The sequence below is a fragment of the Leptodactylus fuscus genome, chromosome 1, assembly GCF_031893055.1.
Source record: "Leptodactylus fuscus isolate aLepFus1 chromosome 1, aLepFus1.hap2, whole genome shotgun sequence".
NCBI classification, from domain to species: domain Eukaryota; kingdom Metazoa; phylum Chordata; class Amphibia; order Anura; family Leptodactylidae; genus Leptodactylus; species Leptodactylus fuscus.
This window is the reverse complement of record NC_134265.1, coordinates 84311974-84336378: the sequence shown is the minus strand read 5'-3', so window position 1 is coordinate 84336378 and position 24405 is coordinate 84311974. Positions and strand designations below refer to the sequence as shown.

Here is a 24405-nt window from a genome sequence, read left to right as displayed (position 1 = left end):
TGGAATAGGCTGCCACGGGAGGTGGTGGGCGCTCCATCAATGGAAATCTTCAAGCGGAATCTGGATAAACATATAGCTGGGATGATTTAGGAAAACCTGCACTCGCAGGGGGTTGGACCCGATGGCCCTTGAGGTCCCATCCAACTCTACCATAAGAATAAGAATAAATTTTTTGACAGATGTTTTGTCAAAAAAATGTGAAGAAAAGAATCCTGTGACAAAATACATTCATTTCTACAGGGATGAAAACTAATATAAAAATAGTTTGCTTAAAAATATACAAGTTGATGAAAATCTTTTTGTTCCTGTAATATAGCCTATAGATGTGTGTACTCTTACTTTTGCTCAAACTTGGTTGAATTCCATATTGCAACATAGGGAAACCCTTGTCAGGCTGCACTTCACAACACAACCACTAGGTGGCCAGAAATAAACATATTGAGAATTAAAAAAAAAAAAGTTGGCGGTTTCGCGCAAAACAACTTTGTACTTAATGAGCAAAGAGGAAAGATAAGGAAGTAAACATATTCATTTCTATCATTACTAATTTCTTAAACCAATAACTAAGTTCTTCTTCCTTTGTGAGTTCTGCCATTGTTTTCATTAGTTGTATATTATACACTATTTGCACTGTCAGGGGATAATCGTACACATCAGGGAGAGTGTTTGCCTACATAGGCAGTACAGAGACTTACAAGTCATTCCTGCTCCGCTAGGGAATCTGGGTAAAAAATATGCAAATCTATTCTCCAGGATGTAATTAGGAGAACAGTGCACTCTGTACGCCACAAATCTATGCAAATAGATTTGCATATTTTTTACCCAGAATCCCTAGCGGAGCAGGAGTGACTTGTTCATATCATCAATAGCCATACACCCAGTTTAATAAAATAGCAGAGATGGCTGAATCAGCTGAACAAAGTTGAACATTTCAGTCACGTGACGTATTTCAATGGTATAAACACCTAGCTGAAGTAAGAGAAGACCCAAGGATCCCAAAAATGTGATGTGTGTGCCTGAAACGTTCGGCTTTGCTACTTCAGCCGTCTCTCCTATTTCTTCATCTGCATGCCTAGTCATCTATGATGGGAATAAATTATGAATATGTTGCATGTCAAGAGAGCGCTGTGGGTTACTTATTCTAAGCTAGATGACTATTAGACATAAGCTTATTAGAGATGAGCGAACAGTGTTCTATCGAACTCATGTTCGATCGGATATTAGGCTGTTCGGCATGTTCGAATCGAATCGAACACCGCGTGGTAAAGTGCGCCATTACTCGATTCCCCTCCCACCTTCCCTGGCGCCTTTTTTGCTCCAATAACAGCACAGGGTAGGTGGGACAGGAACTACGACACCGGTGACGTTGAAAAAAGTAGGCAAAACCCATTGGCTGCCGAAAACATGTGACCTCTAATTTAAAAGAACAGCGCCGCCCAGCTTCGCGTCATTCTGAGCTTGCAATTCACCGAGGACGGAGGTTTCCGTCCAGTTAGCTAGGGGTTAGATTCTGGGTAGGCAGGGACAGGCTAGATAGGAAGGAGAAGACAACCAACAGCTCTTATAAGAGCTAAATTCCAGGGAGAAGCTTGTCAGTGTAACGTGGCACTGACGGGCTCAATCGCCGCAACCCAGCTTTCCCAGGATCCTGAATGGAATACACTGTCAGTGTATTCCCGTATACCCGATATATACCCCCGATACCCGTTCCAACGGTGTGCCCCCCCACCTTCACCCCAGAAATACCCTGCAAGTCCCCTAGCAATAGGATTGGGGCTATATACACCCACTATTTTTGCTACTGCCATATAGTGCCATTGTCTCACTGGGAATTCAAAGAATATATTGGGCTTACATATAACTTCAATTCCAGGGAGAAGCTTGTCAGTGTAACGTGGCACTGACGGGCTCAATCGCCGCAACCCAGCTTTCCCAGGATCCTGAATGGAACACACTGACAGTGTATTCCCGTATACCCCATATATACACCCCAAATCCCCGTTCCAACGGTGTGCCCCCCCACCTTCACCTCAGAAATACCCTGCAAGTCCCCTAGCAATAGAATTGGGGCTATATACACCCACAATTTTTGCTACTGGTATATAGTGCCATTGTCTGACTGGGAATTCAAAGAATATATGGGGGTTATGTGCACCCACAATTTTTAATACTGGTATACAGTGCCATTGTCTGACTGGGAATTCAAAGAATATATGGGGGTTATGTGCACCCACAATTTTTAATACTGGTATATAGTGCCATTGTCTGACTGGGAATTCAAAGAATATATGGGGGTTACGTGCACCCACAATTTTTACTACTGGTATACAGTGCCATTGTCTCACTGGGAATTCAAAGAATATATGGGGGTTATGTGCACCCACAATTTTTACTACTGGTATACAGTGCCATTGTCTGACTGGGAATTCAAAGAATATATGGGGGTTATGTGCACCCACAATTTTTAATACTGGTATATAGTGCCATTGTCTGACTGGGAATTCAAAGAATATATGGGGGTTACGTGCACCCACAATTTTTACTACTGGTATACAGTGCCATTGTCTGACTGGGAATTCAAAGAATATATGGGGGTTACGTGCACCCACAATTTTTAATACTGCTATACAGTTCCATTGTCTCACTGGGAATTCAAAGAATATATGGGGGTTATGTGCACCCACAATTTTTAATACTGGTATACAGTGCCATTGTCTGACTGGGAATTCAAAGAATATATGGGGGTTACGTGCACCCACAATTTTTAATACTGCTATACAGTTCCTTTGTCTCACTGGGAATTCAAAGAATATATGGGGGTTATGTGCACCCACAATTTTTAATACTGGTATACAGTGCCATTGTCTGACTGGGAATTCAAAGAATATATGGGGGTTATGTGCACCCACAATTTTTACTACTGGTATACAGTGCCATTGTCTGACTGGGAATTCAAAGAATATATGGGGGTTATGTGCACCCACAATTTTTAATACTGGTATATAGTGCCATTGTCTGACTGGGAATTCAAAGAATATATGGGGGTTACGTGCACCCACAATTTTTACTACTGGTATACAGTGCCATTGTCTCACTGGGAATTCAAAGAATATATGGGGGTTATGTGCACCCACAATTTTTACTACTGGTATACAGTGCCATTGTCTGACTGGGAATTCAAAGAATATATGGGGGTTATGTGCACCCACAATTTTTAATACTGGTATATAGTGCCATTGTCTGACTGGGAATTCAAAGAATATATGGGGGTTACGTGCACCCACAATTTTTACTACTGGTATACAGTGCCATTGTCTCACTGGGAATTCAAAGAATATATGGGGGTTATGTGCACCCACAATTTTTACTACTGGTATACAGTGCCATTGTCTGACTGGGAATTCAAAGAATATATGGGGGTTATGTGCACCCACAATTTTTAATACTGGTATATAGTGCCATTGTCTGACTGGGAATTCAAAGAATATATGGGGGTTACGTGCACCCACAATTTTTACTACTGGTATACAGTGCCATTGTCTGACTGGGAATTCAAAGAATATATGGGGGTTACGTGCACCCACAATTTTTAATACTGCTATACAGTTCCATTGTCTCACTGGGAATTCAAAGAATATATGGGGGTTATGTGCACCCACAATTTTTAATACTGGTATACAGTGCCATTGTCTGACTGGGAATTCAAAGAATATATGGGGGTTACGTGCACCCACAATTTTTAATACTGCTATACAGTTCCTTTGTCTCACTGGGAATTCAAAGAATATATGGGGGTTATGTGCACCCACAATTTTTAATACTGGTATACAGTGCCATTGTCTGACTGGGAATTCAAAGAATATATGGGGGTTATGTGCACCCACAATTTTTACTACTGGTATACAGTGCCATTGTCTGACTGGGAATTCAAAGAATATATGGGGGTTATGTGCACCCACAATTTTTAATACTGGTATATAGTGCCATTGTCTGACTGGGAATTCAAAGAATATATGGGGGTTACGTGCACCCACAATTTTTACTACTGGTATACAGTGCCATTGTCTCACTGGGAATTCAAAGAATATATGGGGGTTATGTGCACCCACAATTTTTACTACTGGTATACAGTGCCATTGTCTGACTGGGAATTCAAAGAATATATGGGGGTTATGTGCACCCACAATTTTTAATACTGGTATATAGTGCCATTGTCTGACTGGGAATTCAAAGAATATATGGGGGTTACGTGCACCCACAATTTTTACTACTGGTATACAGTGCCATTGTCTGACTGGGAATTCAAAGAATATATGGGGGTTACGTGCACCCACAATTTTTAATACTGCTATACAGTTCCATTGTCTCACTGGGAATTCAAAGAATATATGGGGGTTATGTGCACCCACAATTTTTAATACTGGTATACAGTGCCATTGTCTGACTGGGAATTCAAAGAATATATGGGGGTTACGTGCACCCACAATTTTTAATACTGCTATACAGTTCCATTGTCTCACTGGGAATTCAAAGAATATATGGGGGTTATGTGCACCCACAATTTTTAATACTGGTATATAGTGCCATTGTCTGACTGGGAATTCAAAGAATATATGGGGGTTACGTGCACCCACAATTTTTGCTACTGCTATACAGTTCCATTGTCTCACTGGGAATTCAAAGAATATATGGGGGTTATGTGCACCCACAATTTTTAATACTGGTATACAGTGCCATTGTCTGACTGGGAATTCAAAGAATATATGGGGGTTATGTGCACCCACAATTTTTAATACTGGTATACAGTGCCATTGTCTGACTGGGAATTCAAAGAATATATGGGGGTTATGTGCACCCACAATTTTTAATACTGGTATACAGTGCCATTGTCTGACTGGGAATTCAAAGAATATATGGGGGTTATGTGCACCCACAATTTTTAATACTGGTATACAGTGCCATTGTCTGACTGGGAATTCAAAGAATATATGGGGGTTATGTGCACCCACAATTTTTAATACTGGTATACAGTGCCATTGTCTGACTGGGAATTCAAAGAATATATGGGGGTTATGTGCACCCACAATTTTTACTACTGGTATACAGTGCCATTGTCTGACTGGGAATTCAAAGAATATATTGGGGTGACGTGCACCCACAATTTTTAATACTGGTATACAGTGCCATTGTCTGACTGGGAATTCAAAGAATATATGGGGGTTATGTGCACCCACAATTTTTAATACTGGTATACAGTGCCATTGTCTGACTGGGAATTCAAAGAATATATGGGGGTTATGTGCACCCACAATTTTTAATACTGGTATACAGTGCCATTGTCTGACTGGGAATTCAAAGAATATATGGGGGTTATGTGCACCCACAATTTTTAATACTGGTATACAGTGCCATTGTCTCACTGGGAATTCCACAAATAATTTGGGGATTCATTCACCCTACATCTCAGGCTCTTGCCATATTCACCCAGGTTGTCAGTGCTGCACCAGCTCGTTCCCAGACAGCTCGGCCCGAAAAACACGTTACCTATATAGAGGATTTGGACAATGAAGACAACATGTTCTAAATCTAATGTCTGCACCTTCTCCAGAATTAAAATAAAGGCAGCGTTTAACTTTCAAATAGCACTGCACAAAGGAAGAGCTTATCAGCTTGTCTCATGACATGCTACTGAAAAGTTTCATTTGTGTATCTTAATGTAAATATAGTTGTATAAGCTTTTTGGGTTTTAGGCACTGCCAAGTTATTTATTACCACCCGCTCCCTTATAATGATGATGACGCCAAAGTCACTGTGGGTGTTCAGAGCTCACAGCTTTGGGTGACATTTGTCTTGCTCTCTGTCGGTACCAGCTGTCTTTTTGGATACCGTAAAGTTATGTTGACTTTATTAACAGCTATAGAAGCTTTAGCCAGGTTGTGACGGTGTGTAACCCTAACAACACTAAGTGGGATACACATTAATAGTCAGTCTATGTATGCTAAACGTATCACTGAAGTAATTTTTTTTCCCTCTCCCCTAATATAAGAAAGGAACAGACATTAGACCTAGACCGGGGTTCGAGGCTTGAAAAAATCCAGTATTATTTGTTCTTCATGATGTGAAATATGTGTTGAAAAGCAACCCAAGATGAAGTCAGCCATGTGTGCCAGTGTGTTACTTGGCATGCCTTTGCTGGCCCCAACTGTAAGGGTCACTCTCCATTTCCTCCATTTTCCACTCCCCTTCACACCATTTGTGGTGAAGCAATGGGATGCACTGAAGTGCACCCTCTAGCCTCGTGTGGGATAGGGACATCAGATGCCACTCCAACCCCCTCGTCTTCCTCCGCCAGCCAACGGTGCGAAGATGAGAGGAGTGTGCTCTGAATGTTTTCTGCCTAGCAGAGGCTAGTTCTCACTTACGAAAATGGCCCCACTTTGACCTGTATATCAGGCACAATGGTGTAGGTTTCAAAGAAACATGGCACCAACAAGTTGGAAAACGTGGGCCATGCGTGGACCGTGTTTGAGTCTGGCAAGCTCCAGATCTGCTACCAGGTTCCAGCCATTATCACAGGCGCAAAAATGCCAGGCCCCAGGTGTAGCAGGGAAAAAAAAATGCCATCTCAGCCAGGATGGCATCCCTGACCTCGGAGGCACTATGCTGTCTGTCCCCCAAGCTGATCAGTTTCAGCACGGCCTACTGACATCTCCCCATGCCAGTGTTACAGTGTTTTCCGCTAGTAGCTGGGGTGGAGGTTGCAGCTTCGTAGGGTTTCAGTCTACTCCTGCCATGAATTTTGGCCTGGGAGAGGAGATAGGCCACCCCAGTTTGCACCCGGGGAACAGACTCCACCACATTCACCCTGCCTGTCATTAAAGATAAGCACTGCAGCATCCCTGACCACAGGCGCTTGTCCATGTGTCGGTGGTCAAGTGGACCTTGCAGCAAAGCGCAGAGCTCTGGGCCCGACTGATGTTATGGGACACATGCAGGCGCAAGGCAGAGACAGCACACCAAGAGAAGTAGTAACGGCTAGGCCCAGCATAGGGAGGTGCCCCAGCTGCCATCTGCTGACGGAAGGCCTGGGTCTCCAGAAGCATAAACAAACACCAACATCTCCAGGGCCAGCAGTTTATCGATGAGGCTGTTACAGGCTTGGGCATGGGGGTGGGTTGTATTGTACTTCTGCCTGCAATGAAAAGCTTGGGAAATGTGGAGTGGCTGGGAAGAGGCGCATGATGGTGCAGGCCAAAAGGGCGCATGAGGGTGAACTCCCCAATGTGTCAGAGATAGGTGTGTAGGTGTCCTTGCATCATATACTTGCACCATATTTGGCTTTGGAAGTTAATTTTGTGCCAAAAAGTGGTTAAGACAGCGATCCCTCAGCTACTCCCGTTACACTGTCTATTGAAGTTACCATCTGTGGAAGTGGACCACCATTTCTAAGATCCCAAAGGAAGCAGGCAAGAGATGTGCAGTTCAGAAAAAAAGATGAGAAAATAAGTTTAGGCTGTAGAGCACAGAGGGATCGGAGAGGACAGAGCTGGTGTCGGCCAGGTATTCCCACAACATGCGCCTATACTTGTCCCTCCTGGTGACACTAGGCCCCTGAGTGGCAGTAATTTGTCCAGGGGGGCCATTAACGTGTTCCAGACCTAGGAATAAGTCTTCCAACAGGGTAGAGTTTTGCATGCCTTTGCTTCTACCCACTGTTTTTGCTGCTTAGCTTCCCTCCACATCTACTCTGCTTTCACCCCTAAACATCACCCCAGTTTATGCCTTTGCTTCTACCCAGGTTTTTTGTTGATTTAGCTTCCCTCTACATCTACACTGCTTTAGCCCCTAGACATCACCCCTGTCCATGTGGGGTCGGTGGCCTCGTCATCCACCAACTCCTCTTCCAATTGCGCACTGCCCCCTTACTGCAAACCGCACATGACCACAGCTTGCCTTGATGGCAACTGTGTCTCATGATCCCCACTTAGGTCCAGACAAGTCGGTGGCGGGTCCAAAACCCCAAAATTGGAAGGAAATGGCAGATGCTGCAGTATTTCTAACACCTGTTCCTGGTGCTCGGGCCTGGTCTGTGTTGTACCCTGCACCCTGCTTAACGCATCTGCCATATCCGAAGTTGTGCTGAGCGCATGCTAATGTTTCGTGTCCAGTGCAATGGATGGGATGGGATTTCACATAAGTCTGCCACCCATGGCCACTCATGGTTGAGCAACTGAGGGAGTTGACTTTGACGAACCCGAGGGTTTTGGAGTTGGAACTACATCAAAGGTCTGTGCTGCTCACACACTCTGCTCAACACATGATATGTTTAGTGCCAGCAATGTGGAGACGTCGCACAACAGCCGTTGTTCCAGCAGGTACAGGCGTTGTAGGAGTGCATAGAGGCTAGCAGCGGCAACTATACACTTTAAAAACTATCCGCACAAGCGCCACACTTTCACCAGTAGCTCAGGAACATTGGGGTACCTTTTTCAAAAGATTAGCAGCAATGAGTTAAAAACGTGGCCCAGGCATGGAATATGTTGCAGGCTGCCAAGCTACAGAGCCAATCCCAGGTTACGGCCATTATCACACATGACAACATGCCTGGGCCCAGGTGCAGTGGCAAAAACCACATTGCCGTCTCATCGAGGATGGCATGACTCACTTTGTAGGCAGTGTGCTGTCTGGCCCCCAAGCTGATGAGCTTCAGCACGGCCCGCTGACGTCTCCCCACACCAGTGTTGCAGCGTTTCCAGCTCGTAGCTGGGGTCAATTTAACAGCGGAGGAGGGTGGTGTTTCAGCCCTCCTCCCAGGAATGTTGTGTGGGGAGACAAGTCAGGCCACCACATTTTGCGACCCGGTCCACGCCTCAACTACATTCAACCACTGTGCCCAAATTGAAAGGTAGCGTCCCTGTCCGCATGCACTTGTCCATTCGTAACTGGTCACATGGAACTTTAGGGCTAAGCGCTGAATTTAGGGACCGCCTCATGTTTGGGGGAAAGTGCTGGTGTGGACGGCACAGTGCGGTGGCGCAGTAGACACTCTGCCCAAAAAGGGCAGAGTGTCCCCCAGCCGGGATTCCAACATCTCCTGGGCCAGATTTCTTGAGATGAGGCCGTTGAAGCCTTGGGCATGTGGGTGGGTTGCGCTGTACTTTAGCATGAAATGAAAGGCTTGGGAGATGGGGAGTTGCTGGGAAGAGGCGCATGATGGCGCGGGCAAAAGGAGAAATGGCAGGAAAAGGTGAGGATAAGGGTGAACTCCCCAAAGTGTCAGAGGCAGATGTGGAGGTGTCCTGGCTCCTGGTCTGGACTGCAGCGCCAGCCCTGTCAACAGTGGAAGAGGCAGTGGCAGCCAGGCCAAACGACGATTATCCTGCGCTTGCTCTCACCCACTGAGCCCAGGGCTTGCCTTCCAAATGATGGCACCCGCAAGAGGTGGTGAGATTCCTCTCCGCAGATCTCCAAACCATCTTGGACTTGCAAATTGCACTAAATTTGTCATGTAACTGACATGTATATGATGAGTCTATCCATTGTCTGTTCATTTTGGTGAAAGTCAGCCTGTCAGCTGACAGACAGCTGTGCTTGTCAGTGATGATGTCACCGGCTGCTTGTACCCCCAGTTTTTGCTGCTTAGCTTGCCTCCACATCCACACTGCTTTTGCCCCTACACATCACCCCTATCCATGCCTGTGCCTCTAGCCATAAGTCTGCCACCCATGGAAACTCATGGTGCAGAAAGTGAGGGAGCTGACTCTGAGGAACCCTTGGGTTTTGTAGCTGGTACTCCATCAAAGGTCTCTGCTGCTCACACACCCTGCTGAACATACGGTATCTAGGGTTAGAGCGTGTGGTGACCTCGCACAACAGTAGGTGCTTCAGGCAGATGTAGGCCTTGCTGGAGTGTATTGCGGCTAGCTCCAGGTACTGTAGACTTGGGAAAGTGGGTGTCCAAGTGCCGCACTTTCACCCTTAGCTCAGCTAATTTGGGGTATGTTTTTAAAAATCATTGCACCACTACATTGAACATGTGGGCCAGGCATGGAACGTGTTGGAGGCTGGCAAGCTCCAGAGCCCTCCAACAAGCTAAAAAACCTGGCCCCAGGGGCAGCGGGAATAAACAAATTGCCATCTCATCCAGGATGGCATCCCTGACCTCAGAGGCAGTGTGCTGTCCGTCTCCCAAGCTGATGAGCTTCAGCCCAGCCTGCTGACGTCTCCCCACACCAGTGTTGCAGCGTTTTCAGCTCGTAGCTGGGGTAAATCTAACAGCGGAGGAGGAGGAGGGTGGTGTTTCAGCCCTCCTCCCAGGAATGTTTTGTGGGGAAACAAGTCAGGAAAATTCTTGAAACGGGAGAGTTTTGCATCTTTGCCCTTGCTGCCTATGGACATCCCTTTGCCTCTAGCCACCATTTTCCCTGCTTTGCTTGCCTCCACATCCACACTGCTTTTGCCCCTAGACATCACCCCAGTCCATGCCTTAGCTTGTACCCCCAGTTTTTCCTGCTTAGCTTGCCTCCACATCCACACTGCTTTTGCCCCTAGACATCACCCCAGTCCATGCCTTAGCTTGTACCCCCAGTTTTTCCTGCTTAGCTTGCCTCCACATCCACACTGCTTTTGCCCCTAGACATCACCCCAGTCCATGCCTTAGCTTGTACCCCCAGTTTTTCCTGCTTAGCTTGCCTCCACATCCACACTGCTTTTGCCCCTAGACATCACCCCAGTCCATGCCTTAGCTTGTATCCCCAGTTTTTCCTGCTTAGCTTGCCTCCACATCCACACTGCTTTTGCCCCTAGACATCACCCCAGTCCATGCCTTAGCTTGTACCCCCAGTTTTTCCTGCTTAGCTTGCCTCCACATCCACACTGCTTTTGCCCCTAGACATCATCCCTATCCATGCCTCTTCCCCTAGCCATAACTCTGCCACCCCTGGAAACTCATGGTGCAGAAACTTTGGTTGCTGACTTTGAGGAACCCTTGGGTTTTGTAGATGGAACTCCATCAAAGGTCTGTGCAGCTCACACACCCTGCTCAAGATATGGTATTGTAGGGTTTCAGCGTGTGTGAATGACGGACAACAGCCTGTGTTTGGACAGATGTAGGCCTTGCTAGAGTGTTTTTAGGCTAGCAGCGACTCCTGTGCACTTGCAAAAGTGGGCGCACAAGCGCCGCATTTTCAACAGTAGCTTCGGTACATTTGGGTATGTTTTTAAAAAACTTTGCACCACTAGGTTAGACGTGGGCCAAACATGGAACGTGTTGGAGGCTGGCAAGCTCCAGAGCCGCTACCAGGTTCCAGCCATTATCACAGGCGTAAAAATGCCAGGCCCCAGGTGTAGCAGGGAAAAAAAAATGCCATCTCAGCCAGGATGGCATCCCTGACCTCGGAGGCACTGTGCTGTCTGTCCCCCAAGCTGATGAGCTTCAGCACCGCCTGCTGACGTCTCCCCACACCAGTGTTTTAGCGTTTGCCGCTAGTAGCTGTGGTGGAGGTTGCAGCGTCGTAGGGTTTCAGTCTACTCCTGCCATGAATTTTGGCCTGGGAGAGGAGATAGGCCACCCCAGTTTGCACCCGGGGAACAGACTCCACCACATTCACCCTGCCTGTCATTAAAGATAAGCACTGCAGCATCCCTGACCACAGGCGCTTGTCCAAGTGTCGGTGGTCAAGTGGACCTTGCAGCAAAGCGCGGAACTAAGGGCCCACCTGATGTTGAGTGACACGTGCTGGTGCAAGGCGGGGACGCCACACCGGGAGAAGTTGAGACGGCTAGGGACGGCATAGTGAGGTGCCACAGTTGCCATCAGGTCCGGGAAGGCGGGAGTTTCAACAAGCCGGAACGCCAACCTCTCCTGGGCCAGCAGTTTAGCGATGTTGGCGTTCTAGGCTTGCGTGGGTGGGTGGTTAGCGGTGTATTTCTGCCGGCGCTCCAATGTCTGAGAGATGGTGGGTTGTTGTAAAGAAGCGCCTGATGGTGCCTTTGATGGTGCAGGAGAAGGAGATAAGACAGAAACAGGGGAGGATGAGGGAGAAGTCAACAAAGTGGCGGAGGCAGATGAAGTGATGTCCTGGCTCGTCCTCTGGAGTGCATCGCCAGCACTGTGAGCAGAGGCAGTGGCATGAACGGCGGGCGACGTTTGTCCTGCTGTTGCTGCCTGCCACTGATTCCATTGCTTGGATTCCAAATGACGGTGCATTGAAGTGGTGGACAGGTTGCTCTTCTCAGGGCCCCTACTCGATTTCGAGAGGCAAATTGTGTAGACGACACTATATCTGTCCTCGGCGCATTCCTTGAAAAAACTCTACACCTTCAAGAAACGTGCCCTCGATGGGGGAGTTTTTCTGGGCTGGGTACAAAAGGGAACATCTTCGGACATTCCGGGTCTGGCCTGGCTTCGGCAAAGCAGCTGACCTCTGCCTCTGGACATGTCTCTGCCTCTAGCTACCCTTTTTGGTGCTGCACCTGCCTCAACATCCACACTACTTTCCCAGCTTGACATCTGCCTTGTCCAGGTGGGGTCGGTGTCCTCGTCGTCCACCACCTCCTCTTCCAACTCCTGTCTCGCCTCCTCCTCCTGCACAATGCGCATGTCAACTGGCTGCCCTGACAGCAACTGCGTCTCATCGTCGTCGATGAGGGTGGGTTGCTGGTCATCCGCCACCAAATCGACCGGAGATGGAATGGAGGAGACTCTAGTGTTTGAGCATCTGGACACAGATACTCGTCTGTTAGGTCCGTGGAATCGCGAAATGGAGGGGCAGGTTGCGGTACAGTCAAAGGAAGGGAGAACAGCTCTGGGGAGCAGGGACAGTTGGGGTTATTGTTCTGAGAAGATTGGGAATTTTGGGTGGAAGGAGGACAAGACTGTTGGGTAAGAGGAGGTAGAGGCTGACTGGCTGGTGGACAATGTGCTTTAAGCGTTATCCGACAGCCATTGCAAGACCTGTTCCTGGTTCTCGGGCCTACTAATCTTTGTACCATTCAGCCTAGTTAATGTGGAACTTTTGTGCAAAGCGCAGAACTTAGGGCCCGCCTGATGTTAAGGGACACACGCTGGTACAAGGCTCAACTCACCCTAAGTGCCAAAAACACTGCTGGTGCAAGGCTCTACTCATGCCAAGGGCCTCAATCTCTGCTGGTAGCTCAGCTTAAGGTCATGTAACTTTGTTTGGAAGGGCTCATGTTAAGGGCTAGAAAAGTGAATTTTGGAAGGTCTTACCACATCACTCACACACACACACACACACACACACACACACACACACACACACACACACACACACTCAAAATGACAGTTAAGGGTGAGGGCTTTTGGAATTCCCATTGCCTATTCCATTTGTGGTTGTCATGGGGAACGTGATTTAAAGGGGTGGTTGTTACTGTTTGTTGAGCTTAAATTGGGGTTTGTGTCCATCCATTTGGGGAGTAAAGAAGGTTTCCAGGTATTTTCCCACTTTGATAGAGGTTTTTTTGAATGTGGAAAGTGTGTAGTTGTTAGGCAGTGATGTTGGGGTAATAGAGGGTCTTTGGTGTGTTAGATGCCCCCAGGCATGCTTCCCCTGCTGTCCCAGTGTCATTCCAGAGGTGTTGGCATCATTTCCTGGGGTGTCATAGTGGACTTGGTGACCCTCCAGACACGGATTTGGGTTTCCCCCTTAACGAGTATCTGTTCCCCATAGACTATAATGGGGTTCGAAACCCGTTCGAACACACGAACATTGAGCGGCTGTTCGAATCGAATTTCGAACCTCGAACATTTTAGTGTTCGCTCATCTCTAAAGCTTATCATTACATCTTTTCAGATTAACAATGCGTCCTTGCATTTGGAGTCTGAGACATAGGACATGTGACTGATGAACATAACATCACATGACCGGGGAAGTGGAATCAACTTTCACGCGAACCCCACCAGTGCTTCAATGCTGTCTGACCCTCCCTCATTGATTTGTTATTGATGATATATACTAAGGATAGGTCATAATCAATTTTAAAGCAGTTTTCTCAACTCAGAGTTTAAGCCACCCTATTGTCTCCTTGCTCCTCCATTTCCTGTTTTTTTAGCTCAAGACAACCGGGTGCTTGTGCATGTTGTAAACTGCACAGCTATCCATAGATTTACATCCAGAAATAGCAAAAGCACTGATCAGCATTTATCAGGGCACAGCAACTGAACTCAATATGCAGAGAGAGGAAGAGAAGAGAATATAGGTGGCTGGGAACAGCAACTAAGTCCTCCACCCAACCAGAGAGGTAGTCTGTAACCTAGGCAACCAGCTGCAAATACTGAGGAGGTGTAATGAAGAGTATCTGGGAAATGAAGCAATATGTTTAGTAAAACACTACACTAATGTAACCCCTATGTGCAGTTCAAGGCAACGAGGGGTTAACAGTTTGCAGACATTATGGATGGGGGATGAAAGCAATTGTGTTTGCTTATCAAATCCTTGGAGCATGGGAGGGGCTGCTTTGCAAGGAAGACCATGTGCTCAGGCAGTCTGCAGGATAGAGGGATCACAGGTGGATGCAAGAGGAAGATCTTTTGAGCTTCCAGAAGCTGAAAGCAAAAGGAAAGAGGATTTCATTCCTTCAGAGACAAGGTTACTGGCTCCACAGGAGGATCTGCTGAAGAGACTGGGTGTTTATACCTTCCACAACGGACGGAAGCGACTCCCAGCTATACCTGAACGTTCTTCTAGACTTAGCCCTTTGGCAGCCTGTTGGACGGGACGGGGTTAATCCCTCTGGGACTGTAAGTGTACCACCAGCATTCTTATTTAGACTGAATCCTATGACCCAGGAGTAAATGGTTCTTGTTAGAGTAATCTTCCTCTAGGAGTAAGAGACTTGTTCCATGCAGATATATGCTGTGCTGCCATGTCATATTACAAGGGATAGAGCCTGATGCTGCTGATAAATGATTGTAGCCAGTATTGGATTTTCTGCAGTGTACCAAATCTTCTGCACTAAGGAATCGCACCCTGCTAGGATTTAAAGGAGCATTATTAACTTCTGACATATTTCATGTACACCAACGAACGAAGAGTTTCCCACAACCAGGGCAACAGGCTTTGTATTAAGACTGAGTTTTTGTGATTGTTATACATTGTCCTAGGGCTTTGCCACATAGACTTGCCATTTTCTAGATAGGTTTATCGCTTAACGTACAACCTCTTACTGATGCTGTGAATGTTATTGCATATTGTACTTCACCATTACTTTTATTAAGTTCCATATAAAAGTTTCTTTGTTTATACCACAATCCTCTATGGCGTGTTGGTGTGGGCGGGGCTTTACCTTGTCCATCCTCGGGCAGAGATCTGAAGAAAGGCACTGTCAACCCGGAAGCACCAGAATATCACTGACAAGGGTGGAGGCACTGCGCTAAGCAAGGTGGAACGGCAACTCATACTTACCCGAACGCCCCGCTACCCGGGGGTGTGGCCCAAGGGGGGCGTTACACTAAGCTTATGCTACACAATTAAATATGATCCTGCATATGGGCATACTCCTTAAAGGGATTCAATTATTGAAATGAAATTCTCTCCCTAACACGTAGGAATTGCGTTAAGAAAGGCTATTCTTCCTCTACGCATTGATGTATTCTCTGCGTTGGCGTTCGGTAGAAATCCCGGTTTTCTTCTTAATGCAAATGAGTTCTCTCGCAGAACTGGGAGCAGCCACAGGTAAATTACTGCGGGCATGCACAGTCGGCTCTGCCAGAGGTCCAACTGCGCATGCCTAGATGTTTGAAGCAAAGAAGACGCAGGAATAGGCCGTTCCAGGTGACGATAGAGCCGATGCTAGAGATTTCTCTCACAGCATTGGGATGCCCCCCAGTGCTGTTTGAGTGCTGGGGCCCACCCCCAGTGCTGCGAGATAATTAATTTGCATACAGAAGAAAACTGGGATTTCTACCAAACAGCGGCGCGGAGAAGACATCTAAAGGTAGGAGAAGAATTGACTTTCTTAAGGCTGTTCCTACGTGTTAGGGAGAAAAAAAATTGTATTTTAATGATTGAATCCTTTTAAAGTGGACCTTTCACCACCTTTAACAAGTCCAGTTTTTACGTCAATAAGTGCTGCTCCGCTGATTCTGAGATAATTGGATTTTTTTCTGTAGTGCCCACTATGCTGTTAGTTTTGGTGCCTGATACGCTATTTAGTCTCTGTACTACCACGAGGGCCGAGTCAGGCAGGAGCAGGCAAGGGGTGTGATTCTGATCTCTGACACTGGCTGCCTCTGATTGGAGCTCTGAATCACTCCACCTGTCTGACACCGCCCAAATAGCACATTGAACATCAAAGCTACCTGTGCTTATTACTCAGGAATGGTGGGGACTAGAGAAAAAATTCCAACTGAGCTGGATTTGGTGTAGCGGAGCCTATTAATAGATGTTAAGAACTTGAATTGGTGGAGGTGGTGAAAGGTCCATAATTCTTTATATTTTTGAGTGTTTTTGTAGTTGAGTTATTCATACACTACTAATGTGATAGAAACAAACTAAGGGTAAGGATTGCTACAATTTGAAAGAGTGTAAACAAAAATAGCAACTATTCTAAAAATTAACTTTTATTAGATTCCTTTCCTTTGAATATATTTTAACCAGAATACTCTCCTGATATTTTTAGCTATCACCAGTATTTTTTTTTTTTTTAACTAATGCTCAAATGTTGGTCTGTTTTTGCTTAAAACTAACCAACATGACATCAATACAATAAAAAAAACTCCATCTAATTTTAGAGTGACTTCATTATTTTTCTAGTAAATGAATATTAGGCATATGTTTATAGAACAATCTTTATATGGATTGTATTGTACTGTACCTGCATTTCTTGACAAAAAGAAGCAGAGGGTCCAAACAAAATCTGACATTGTTCATCTGCTGTATACGTCATGCCTGGCAGTTTGGAGGGAATAATCACAGAGCTGATGCTTTGGGGATTTGTCTGCAGCAAACAGTTACTGGCTTTTGACCTGGCAACATACGCAGAGTTTTAAAATGTGGAACAGAAAGAGAAGTGCTTATGACTAAACTGCTATAAACATTCATTTTACAGTAAAAGAAAAAAAAAAGATAGCACACCATTACAATTTTATTCAGGCTTTACACATGAGACCTCAGCACTGTTTACTGTCCGCTCTCTGTTTACGTTTACACATCCAAAATTTTGGAGTAACCTTTTCCTCAATGATTGCGACTTTACACAATTCTTAGAAAGATTCATTAGTCTCTAGATATTCGACAACTGATACAACTTCCCAGGGTTAGTTCCAGGCATTGAAGATTGGGAGGGGAAGAAGGGGGGGGGGGGGGGGGGTTGACCAGGGTTTTAAAAAGAAAAAAGAAAAAAAAAAAAAAGAAGAAGAAGAAGAAAATAAGCTAAAATAAAGAATAATGAAAAATAAAAACAATTTAAATTATTTACCATGTAACGCTGTCTTTCCTCCAGTGGATGAACCCTATTGGTTGGTTGCTGCAGTCACGTCCATGTATTGCATATTGTTGCAGCATTCCAATGCATACTACAAAATGTGTATATTGTATTTGTGTTGTATATAGATTATACATAACATGAGCCAGGGAAGAACAGGTTGGTGTTGGGGTAGAGTTTTGGTACATCACTGGCAGAGAATACAAGGAAGTTGGAGAAGACTGTGAGTCTTCCTGGAGCATTTGTAGATAGAAGTAATGCATTAAGGTAGAGGACAGCCTGAGCAAGGTCCTTGTCTGGTGTGAAGATCCCCCACCCAGAATAGCATCCCCCCCATCAGTATGTCTTTGGAGTGTGGGAGGAAATCCACACAAACACAGGGAGAACATACAGGCTCCTTGCAGATGTTGTCCTTGGTAGGATTTAAACTCAGAACTCCAGCACTCCAAGGCTACAGTGCTAACCACTGAGCTACCATTCTGCACATAGCACATTGTTTTAGCCTAAGTCAATAAAGTGTGCCAGGATTGTATTCCGAGTATGAGATGTACCAAGGCCTGAGAGCAACAGACCTGTCTGAGAAACAGGATGGATAGGGCAAAATGTTGAGACCCTGCTGTGGACTTTACATGAGAGATGACAGAAGCAGAATAGCAAATATTCAAAGTGGAAGATTTCTTATATGGATAAATGATAGAAACATGTTGTGCAAATAACGTTTGTTGATTTACCCGGGTGAGCGCAGTTCTTCTGTTCTCCCCTCGAGTGAGAAGGTCCACCCCCAATATTGTTTTCTTGGAATCTCCGGATTCCTGAGTCTTATTCCTACATTAATATCATGGGCACTCCAACTAGCATCAGGCTTAGGTGGGCTGAAGATTAGTAGTGTGCCCCAGGGGAAAGACTGCCAACACTATCAGATACACAGCAGACCCCCTTAGCTCTGCTCCAGCCCAGGAGGAGAACTGGAGGAAATTTGTTAAGTATTATAGTTACCATAACAAGTTCAAGTACTACTACTCTCACCCTTCAGGCTTCCTCCAATGGGTTGCATCATCACCATAGGATAAGTAAGACAGCACAAGCAGGGACCGCCAAGGGTGCTGCTTTGATTCACCTTTACCAGTGGAGTAAACCTTTTAATTCAACATTACATCAGATTTCACTTAACTTTTTGGAAATCCTCACCAACCATTCTAATGTTACTTCATGTAAATTATTGCTTCGAATAATTAGCTTTCACTTAAACTCTGAGTCATTGTTTAAAAGAAAAAGAGATACCATCTATTCATGTACGTATTTCCCATCAAATACGATACTAATGATTGTACAGAAATAAATACACATATATTGTTAGAAAATCTTTCTAAGAACTGACATGTAAAATAGAAATGGAAATTCTTGGGTCATTGCTGAAATTAGGAGGCAGGCAGCAATATTTGGAGAACTTCCATAACGTTCATTTTTGAGCAACTCATAGTGTTGGCAATAGCACAGATGCCTGGCAAATGACAGAATATTGTCAATGATGGCAATGTCCTGCAGATGAGTTCATAAGTCCCTGATATAAAAGTAAAGTATCATTTTAGTTGAATTAATAAGAGCTAATTATGTAGCAGGACCTTTAGTAACTGTTTTTAATTGAAAAAAAAACATAACTGGGAGTAGCCATACAGGACATATATCCTTCCTTTTATAGAAAGTGCAGGAGGATATGTTTGTTTTGTGGTGCCACTGGGGAGCATGGCATTGTGTGGTGCCACTGGGGAGCATGACATTGTGTGGTGCCACTGGGGAGGATTACATTGTGTGGTGCCACTGGGGAGCATTACATTATGTGGTGCCAATGGGGAATATTATAATTCTCCCCAGTGACTCCACACAATATAATGTTCCCCATTGGCACCACACAATGTAATGCTCCCCATTGGCACCACACAATGTAATCTTGCCCAGTGGCACCACACAATGTAATCCTCCCCAGTGGCACCACACAATGTAATCCTCCCCAGTGGCACCACACAATGTAATCCTCCCCAGTGGCACCACAGAATATATTGTGTGGTGCCACTGGGGAGGATTTTACACAATATAAAACTAGTAACAGGAAAACCATATTAATATAAGATACGTCCAGGAATATTACACTTTATAAAGGTTCCACCAGGAGTATTACACAAGTAAGGCTACAACCAGGGTTATTACACAAATTTAATGGTAGAACCAGGAGTATTATCAAATATATAGGTATGACCAGGATTATTATACAAATATAAAAGGTACTATCAGGAGTACTGTATCATACAAATAAAATTTATAGATACGCCCAGGATCATTACACAATATAAAATTACCTGCAGGAGCATTATACAATATAAAACTACAACAAGGAGTAGGTCATAAATATAAAGGTATGACCAAGAGTATTACAAAATATAAAGCTGGGACCGGTGGCATTACACAAGTATAAAGATACAACTAGGAGTATTAAACTGCATAGTGCAAACTTGTATAGTACGTAGACACCATTCATTCTCCCCTACTCAAACACACCAGCCTAATTTGCTTTTCCATACAGGACAATCTCCCCCACTTACAATTGTCTATCTCATGGGCATCATGGAGGCTCAGTGGTTAGCACTGGAGTCCTGAGTTCAAATGCAACCAAGCACAATATCTGCAAGTAGTTTGTATGTTCTCCCCGTGTTAGTATGGGGTTACTACGGTTTCCTACCATACTCCAAAGACATACTAATAGGGAAATGTAGATTGTGAGCCTTATATGGGACAGTGACTGACAAGGTCTGAATATGTTGGCGCTAGACAAGTAAGCTCAACAAATAAAATATATTTGACTCAAGACAGATTGGCCTGTATAAAAGTCTATGGAGAGTGGACAGGGGAGTGAGATAACACAAGAAAGACAGATTTTAATCTGACTCTGGAGCTTTCCATCATCTAGTCAAAGCAATTTGCATCAATTCATGTCAAGAATCTCTATATACTGTATGTCCTGCATGATTCTGTGAGAGACACAGCTAGAGCAGATTCCTCCTCTACTCAAAGTCTACAGTGAATGGCGGTTAGTTTCCAGTCAACCCACCAGCTCAGACATGGCTGACTATTCCAAATACAGTATCTACAGGTAGTAGGAAAAACTGCAGAATAGATATGTTAGTCTTCATGTACATACACATGGTAGGCTATGCGTAAAGATCAAATGAAGCTACATGTACTCTTTAAAGAGGAGGACTCCCTAATAGACCATTACAAAATTCCGGTTTGAAATTAATTTTTATTCTGATCTTTTCCTTGTTTCCACATATGGCACATAAAGTTTATAAAGCAATGTAATAGCACAATAAAAAGACAATAAGCAAAATAATACTAGCATATAATTGAATAATATGGACTCTGTTTGCTGCTATTGAAGTAGTTGTTAGTATAATAATAAGTGGAATTAGCACAATGTTTTTACGAGTAATTTGTGCTGCGGTGACTCAATAATTTGCCATCTGCTTTGGATTGTGCAGTGTAAAACAATCTTATAATGCTTGAAGGACTTGTCAGGTGAAAGTCATATAATCCGTAATGTTACATTTCATTTGCACTGTGGGTATCCCAAAGTTGACATAATTAATTGTAAGTGTTTTTCTAACACAGTCAGTAACATTACTCATTACTTTACTTCTACAATAACATTACTCAGGGAATGAGACAGTATACCGCACAGTGTTTCGTAATAAGTTAATGAGAAATTAAAGCAATTACCTAAGGAATTTTTCAAGGTCTTCTCGACTACATCTGGACCATGAAACATCGCCAAGATTCTGCCCCTTGATCCATTCTCCTGACATAATATGAAGACCATCTGCACAGGATGGGTGGTCATTGTCATGGTTTATACCCATGCTGATTTCATAACATGTAAGAAAAAAAGCAAACGCAAAAATTTCAAAAGAAATATCTCCAAATAAAACCAGAACTTGACATAAAAAGAAAAATTGTTTTAGCCCTCCATAGAGAGTTTTATACAAGACAAGCATTAGAAATGTAAATGAAATTCTCTTGGACATAGCAAACGTACTAATTGTATAACATAATGTATTGTAGTCAGTAAATTCACATTTTCTCAGCATAATATAAAATATATATTTTAAAATAATATTTTAGTGATTGAAAAACTTTTTTTCTGCCTTATTATAACAAAGCCTAAAGGGGTTGTCTACTTTTTGATGAAATTTTAGAAATGGCCTAATGCCTCCAGCATGTGAAGCTATAAAATGGTTCATTCCTCTGAAGCACTCTTTGTTTAAATCCTCTTTCTTGTAGATGGTGGTGGTCACATGATTCACCCGTATAACAACTTTCTTGACTACATTATGCTCTATACCTGTGATGGTGAACCTATGGCAAGTCCTGATCTTTGCCTAACGGGAAATCTAGTACAGAATTCCCCATTAGTGAGTGATCACTGCTTTCAACTGTACAGTATGTGTTCAAAGTTGTCAGTGTGGGCCGTGTGTCTGCGCGACCGCAGACTACACTGACTGCAGAGTGTGACCTCTGCTCCGACACAGGCGCAGTGATGTAAGTCATTGGTGCTGCAGTGAGAAGAAGGAGGAGGAGGAGGACACTCTTCGTGGGACTGCATACTGAGTAAGTAGCCTATACTACTGTGTGTGGGGTCTACTATGGAGCATATATGACTATGTTTAGGGGGGCTACTGAAGAGCAGGGAATACTGTGTGGGGGGCCTGTTGTGGATTATATACTACTGTGTAGGGGCCTACTGTAGAGCATACAATACTGTTTGGGGGCCACTGTGGAGTACATTATAAAGTGCAGGGGCCACTGTGGAGCAGATTGTACTGTCTTGCAGCTACTGTGGGGCAGATTGCACTGGGTGGAGTCCCTTCACTATTTATATCACACAGCATCTGTTTTATAGCAGATGTGATATTAGTACAGACTGTAATAACATTGCAAGTTCACTAAAAAACAGATCATGTGCCATGTAAATAGTGAACATTAATTGTTCAAAAGTACCAAACGCAGAAACCTTTACCTTTCAGTTCAAAGATGTCCGTATAATTGAAATCTCTGTAAAGTCCTATTTACACAACTGTGTTTTGCGGGTCCATAACAGTCCACAATTGTGGAGCTGCACAGTATTGAGTTTAAGTTGATGTGTTGGTACTTTATGATAATTTAGTGGGTTTTGGGTTGCAGTTTGGACACAGTCTTTAAAAGATTCACCATCACGGCTTTATACCATATTAAAAGGATTGTGTAGAAAGAATAAATTAGGATCCACCTCTCATCTGAGAGCAAGTCTATAATGGGATTTAGGCTACTCAAGCAAACAAGAAAATTTCCATCCACATGCAGCAAACAGGCAAGGAATCAATCAGAAAGCAAAACTTATCGAAAAGTTGACTAATTATATTACATATTTAAGAATTAATTAAAAAAAAAAAAAAAAGAAGTTACAGTTTATCCGTGTGAGTTCTGAATCTACTACGAATCAGATGTTAAAGAGCAAATCGTGCTTTGTAAAAATTTGGAATTGTCAAAGTAACATGACAAAAAACAGGTACAGATGTGCTCAACAGGGTGCTATGCTCCTATAGCTTTCATATTTTTCGTGTCCCTGTTGAGAGAGGTGTAGCTAAGCTCAAGACAGACTCATAGGGTAAGTTCACAGGGGGATTTTTGGACTGGATTTTGACGCGGGGGCCGCCTCAGAATCCAGTCCAAAAAACAGCTAGTCGCAACTGGATGCCAGTGCAGTGCATCGGCATCCAGTCGTGGCATTCCACTCTGAATTAGGCCCAAATGAATGGCCTAGTCGGGAGGGAGTGTTGTGCTACAGGCGCTGTGGCGGATTCTGCCGCGGAATCCGCGGCAAGAAAGGGCAGCTCGCTTCTTTTTTCCACGAGTGGCAAAAAACTGCTAGCAGAAAAAAGAAGTGAACGGCTCCCAGTGAAGTCAATGGGAGGCACTTTTTGGAGCTGGATTCTGAATCAAAATCCATTCCAAAAATCCCAGTATGAATTTACCCATAGACTTTTATACAGAGCTACCACTATCTACTTGAGGAAAGCAAAGCCCCTAACAGCTGAAGGAGCACATAACGGAGTTCCTCTGTCCATTAATTTCAGTGATCAGTGGGGGTCTCAGTACTTGGATGGCCACTATTTTACAGTTATAACTTGCTATGTCAAGTCTAAAATTTAAGAAACAGGCATTTCCTTTTTAACAGCTGATTCTCTAGGGATTTGAAGTGAGCTGCTTTAGCTTCTTTTCTTTCAGTCATTCAATAAAACTTTTCTTATATTTCAACTTTCTAATACACTTTGCATTCTGATAAGCTAATAGACAGTTTTATGAAACGTTGCAACCACATATGCATAAATGAAGTACAGTAGTGTACAGCAGCTATATAAATCCATCAGAAAAGCAGGTGCAGATATTTAGAGACTATTGCCTGTGGTTTGGAGAAGATGGTAATTCCCCTCTGCTATATGGAAAGGGGTTTTAGTGAAACAACCAGATTAATATTTATGTGAAAGCCCCTTAGAGTCTGGTTTTGGGAGAAAAACTTTCACTAAGATTTTTTTTTTTTTTTTTTTACTGTAGAAGAAATCCATTTTAATTATACAAGAAACATAAACTGTTAAGAAGTATTCTTAGTATTAAGAACTGGCATGGCATTCCTTATTCATGGAGAAGAATGGTGCTGTAATGTGAAATCTGTAATGTTGTATGATTTATATTACGAACATTTCTTAATATAAATAGCTGATGAGAACTAGTTTTTGATTTACACGTGAACGGTAATCTGGAATATATTATATCGCTAGTATACTATATTTAATATGGAGTAATGCCGAGTATTTTTTGTAATGTGTTGTATTATTACATACAGTTTTTCCCATTGATCTGTATACTGTCAGG

The 24405-nt window shown here is 43.9% G+C and overlaps 1 protein-coding gene across 1 annotated transcript in view; it reads right to left on the bottom strand.

Moving 5' to 3' along the window:
* Positions 1-24405, bottom strand: part of ADAMTS19 (ADAM metallopeptidase with thrombospondin type 1 motif 19) — a 209874-nt gene that overhangs the window by 86326 nt on the left and 99143 nt on the right. The window contains exons 9-10 of the mRNA XM_075272292.1: positions 21217-21357; positions 16837-16987 (exon numbers count right to left, since the gene is read on the bottom strand). Of these exons, the coding sequence (XP_075128393.1) occupies positions 16837-16987; positions 21217-21357 (292 nt within the window). The remainder of the gene's footprint in view (positions 1-16836; positions 16988-21216; positions 21358-24405) is intronic.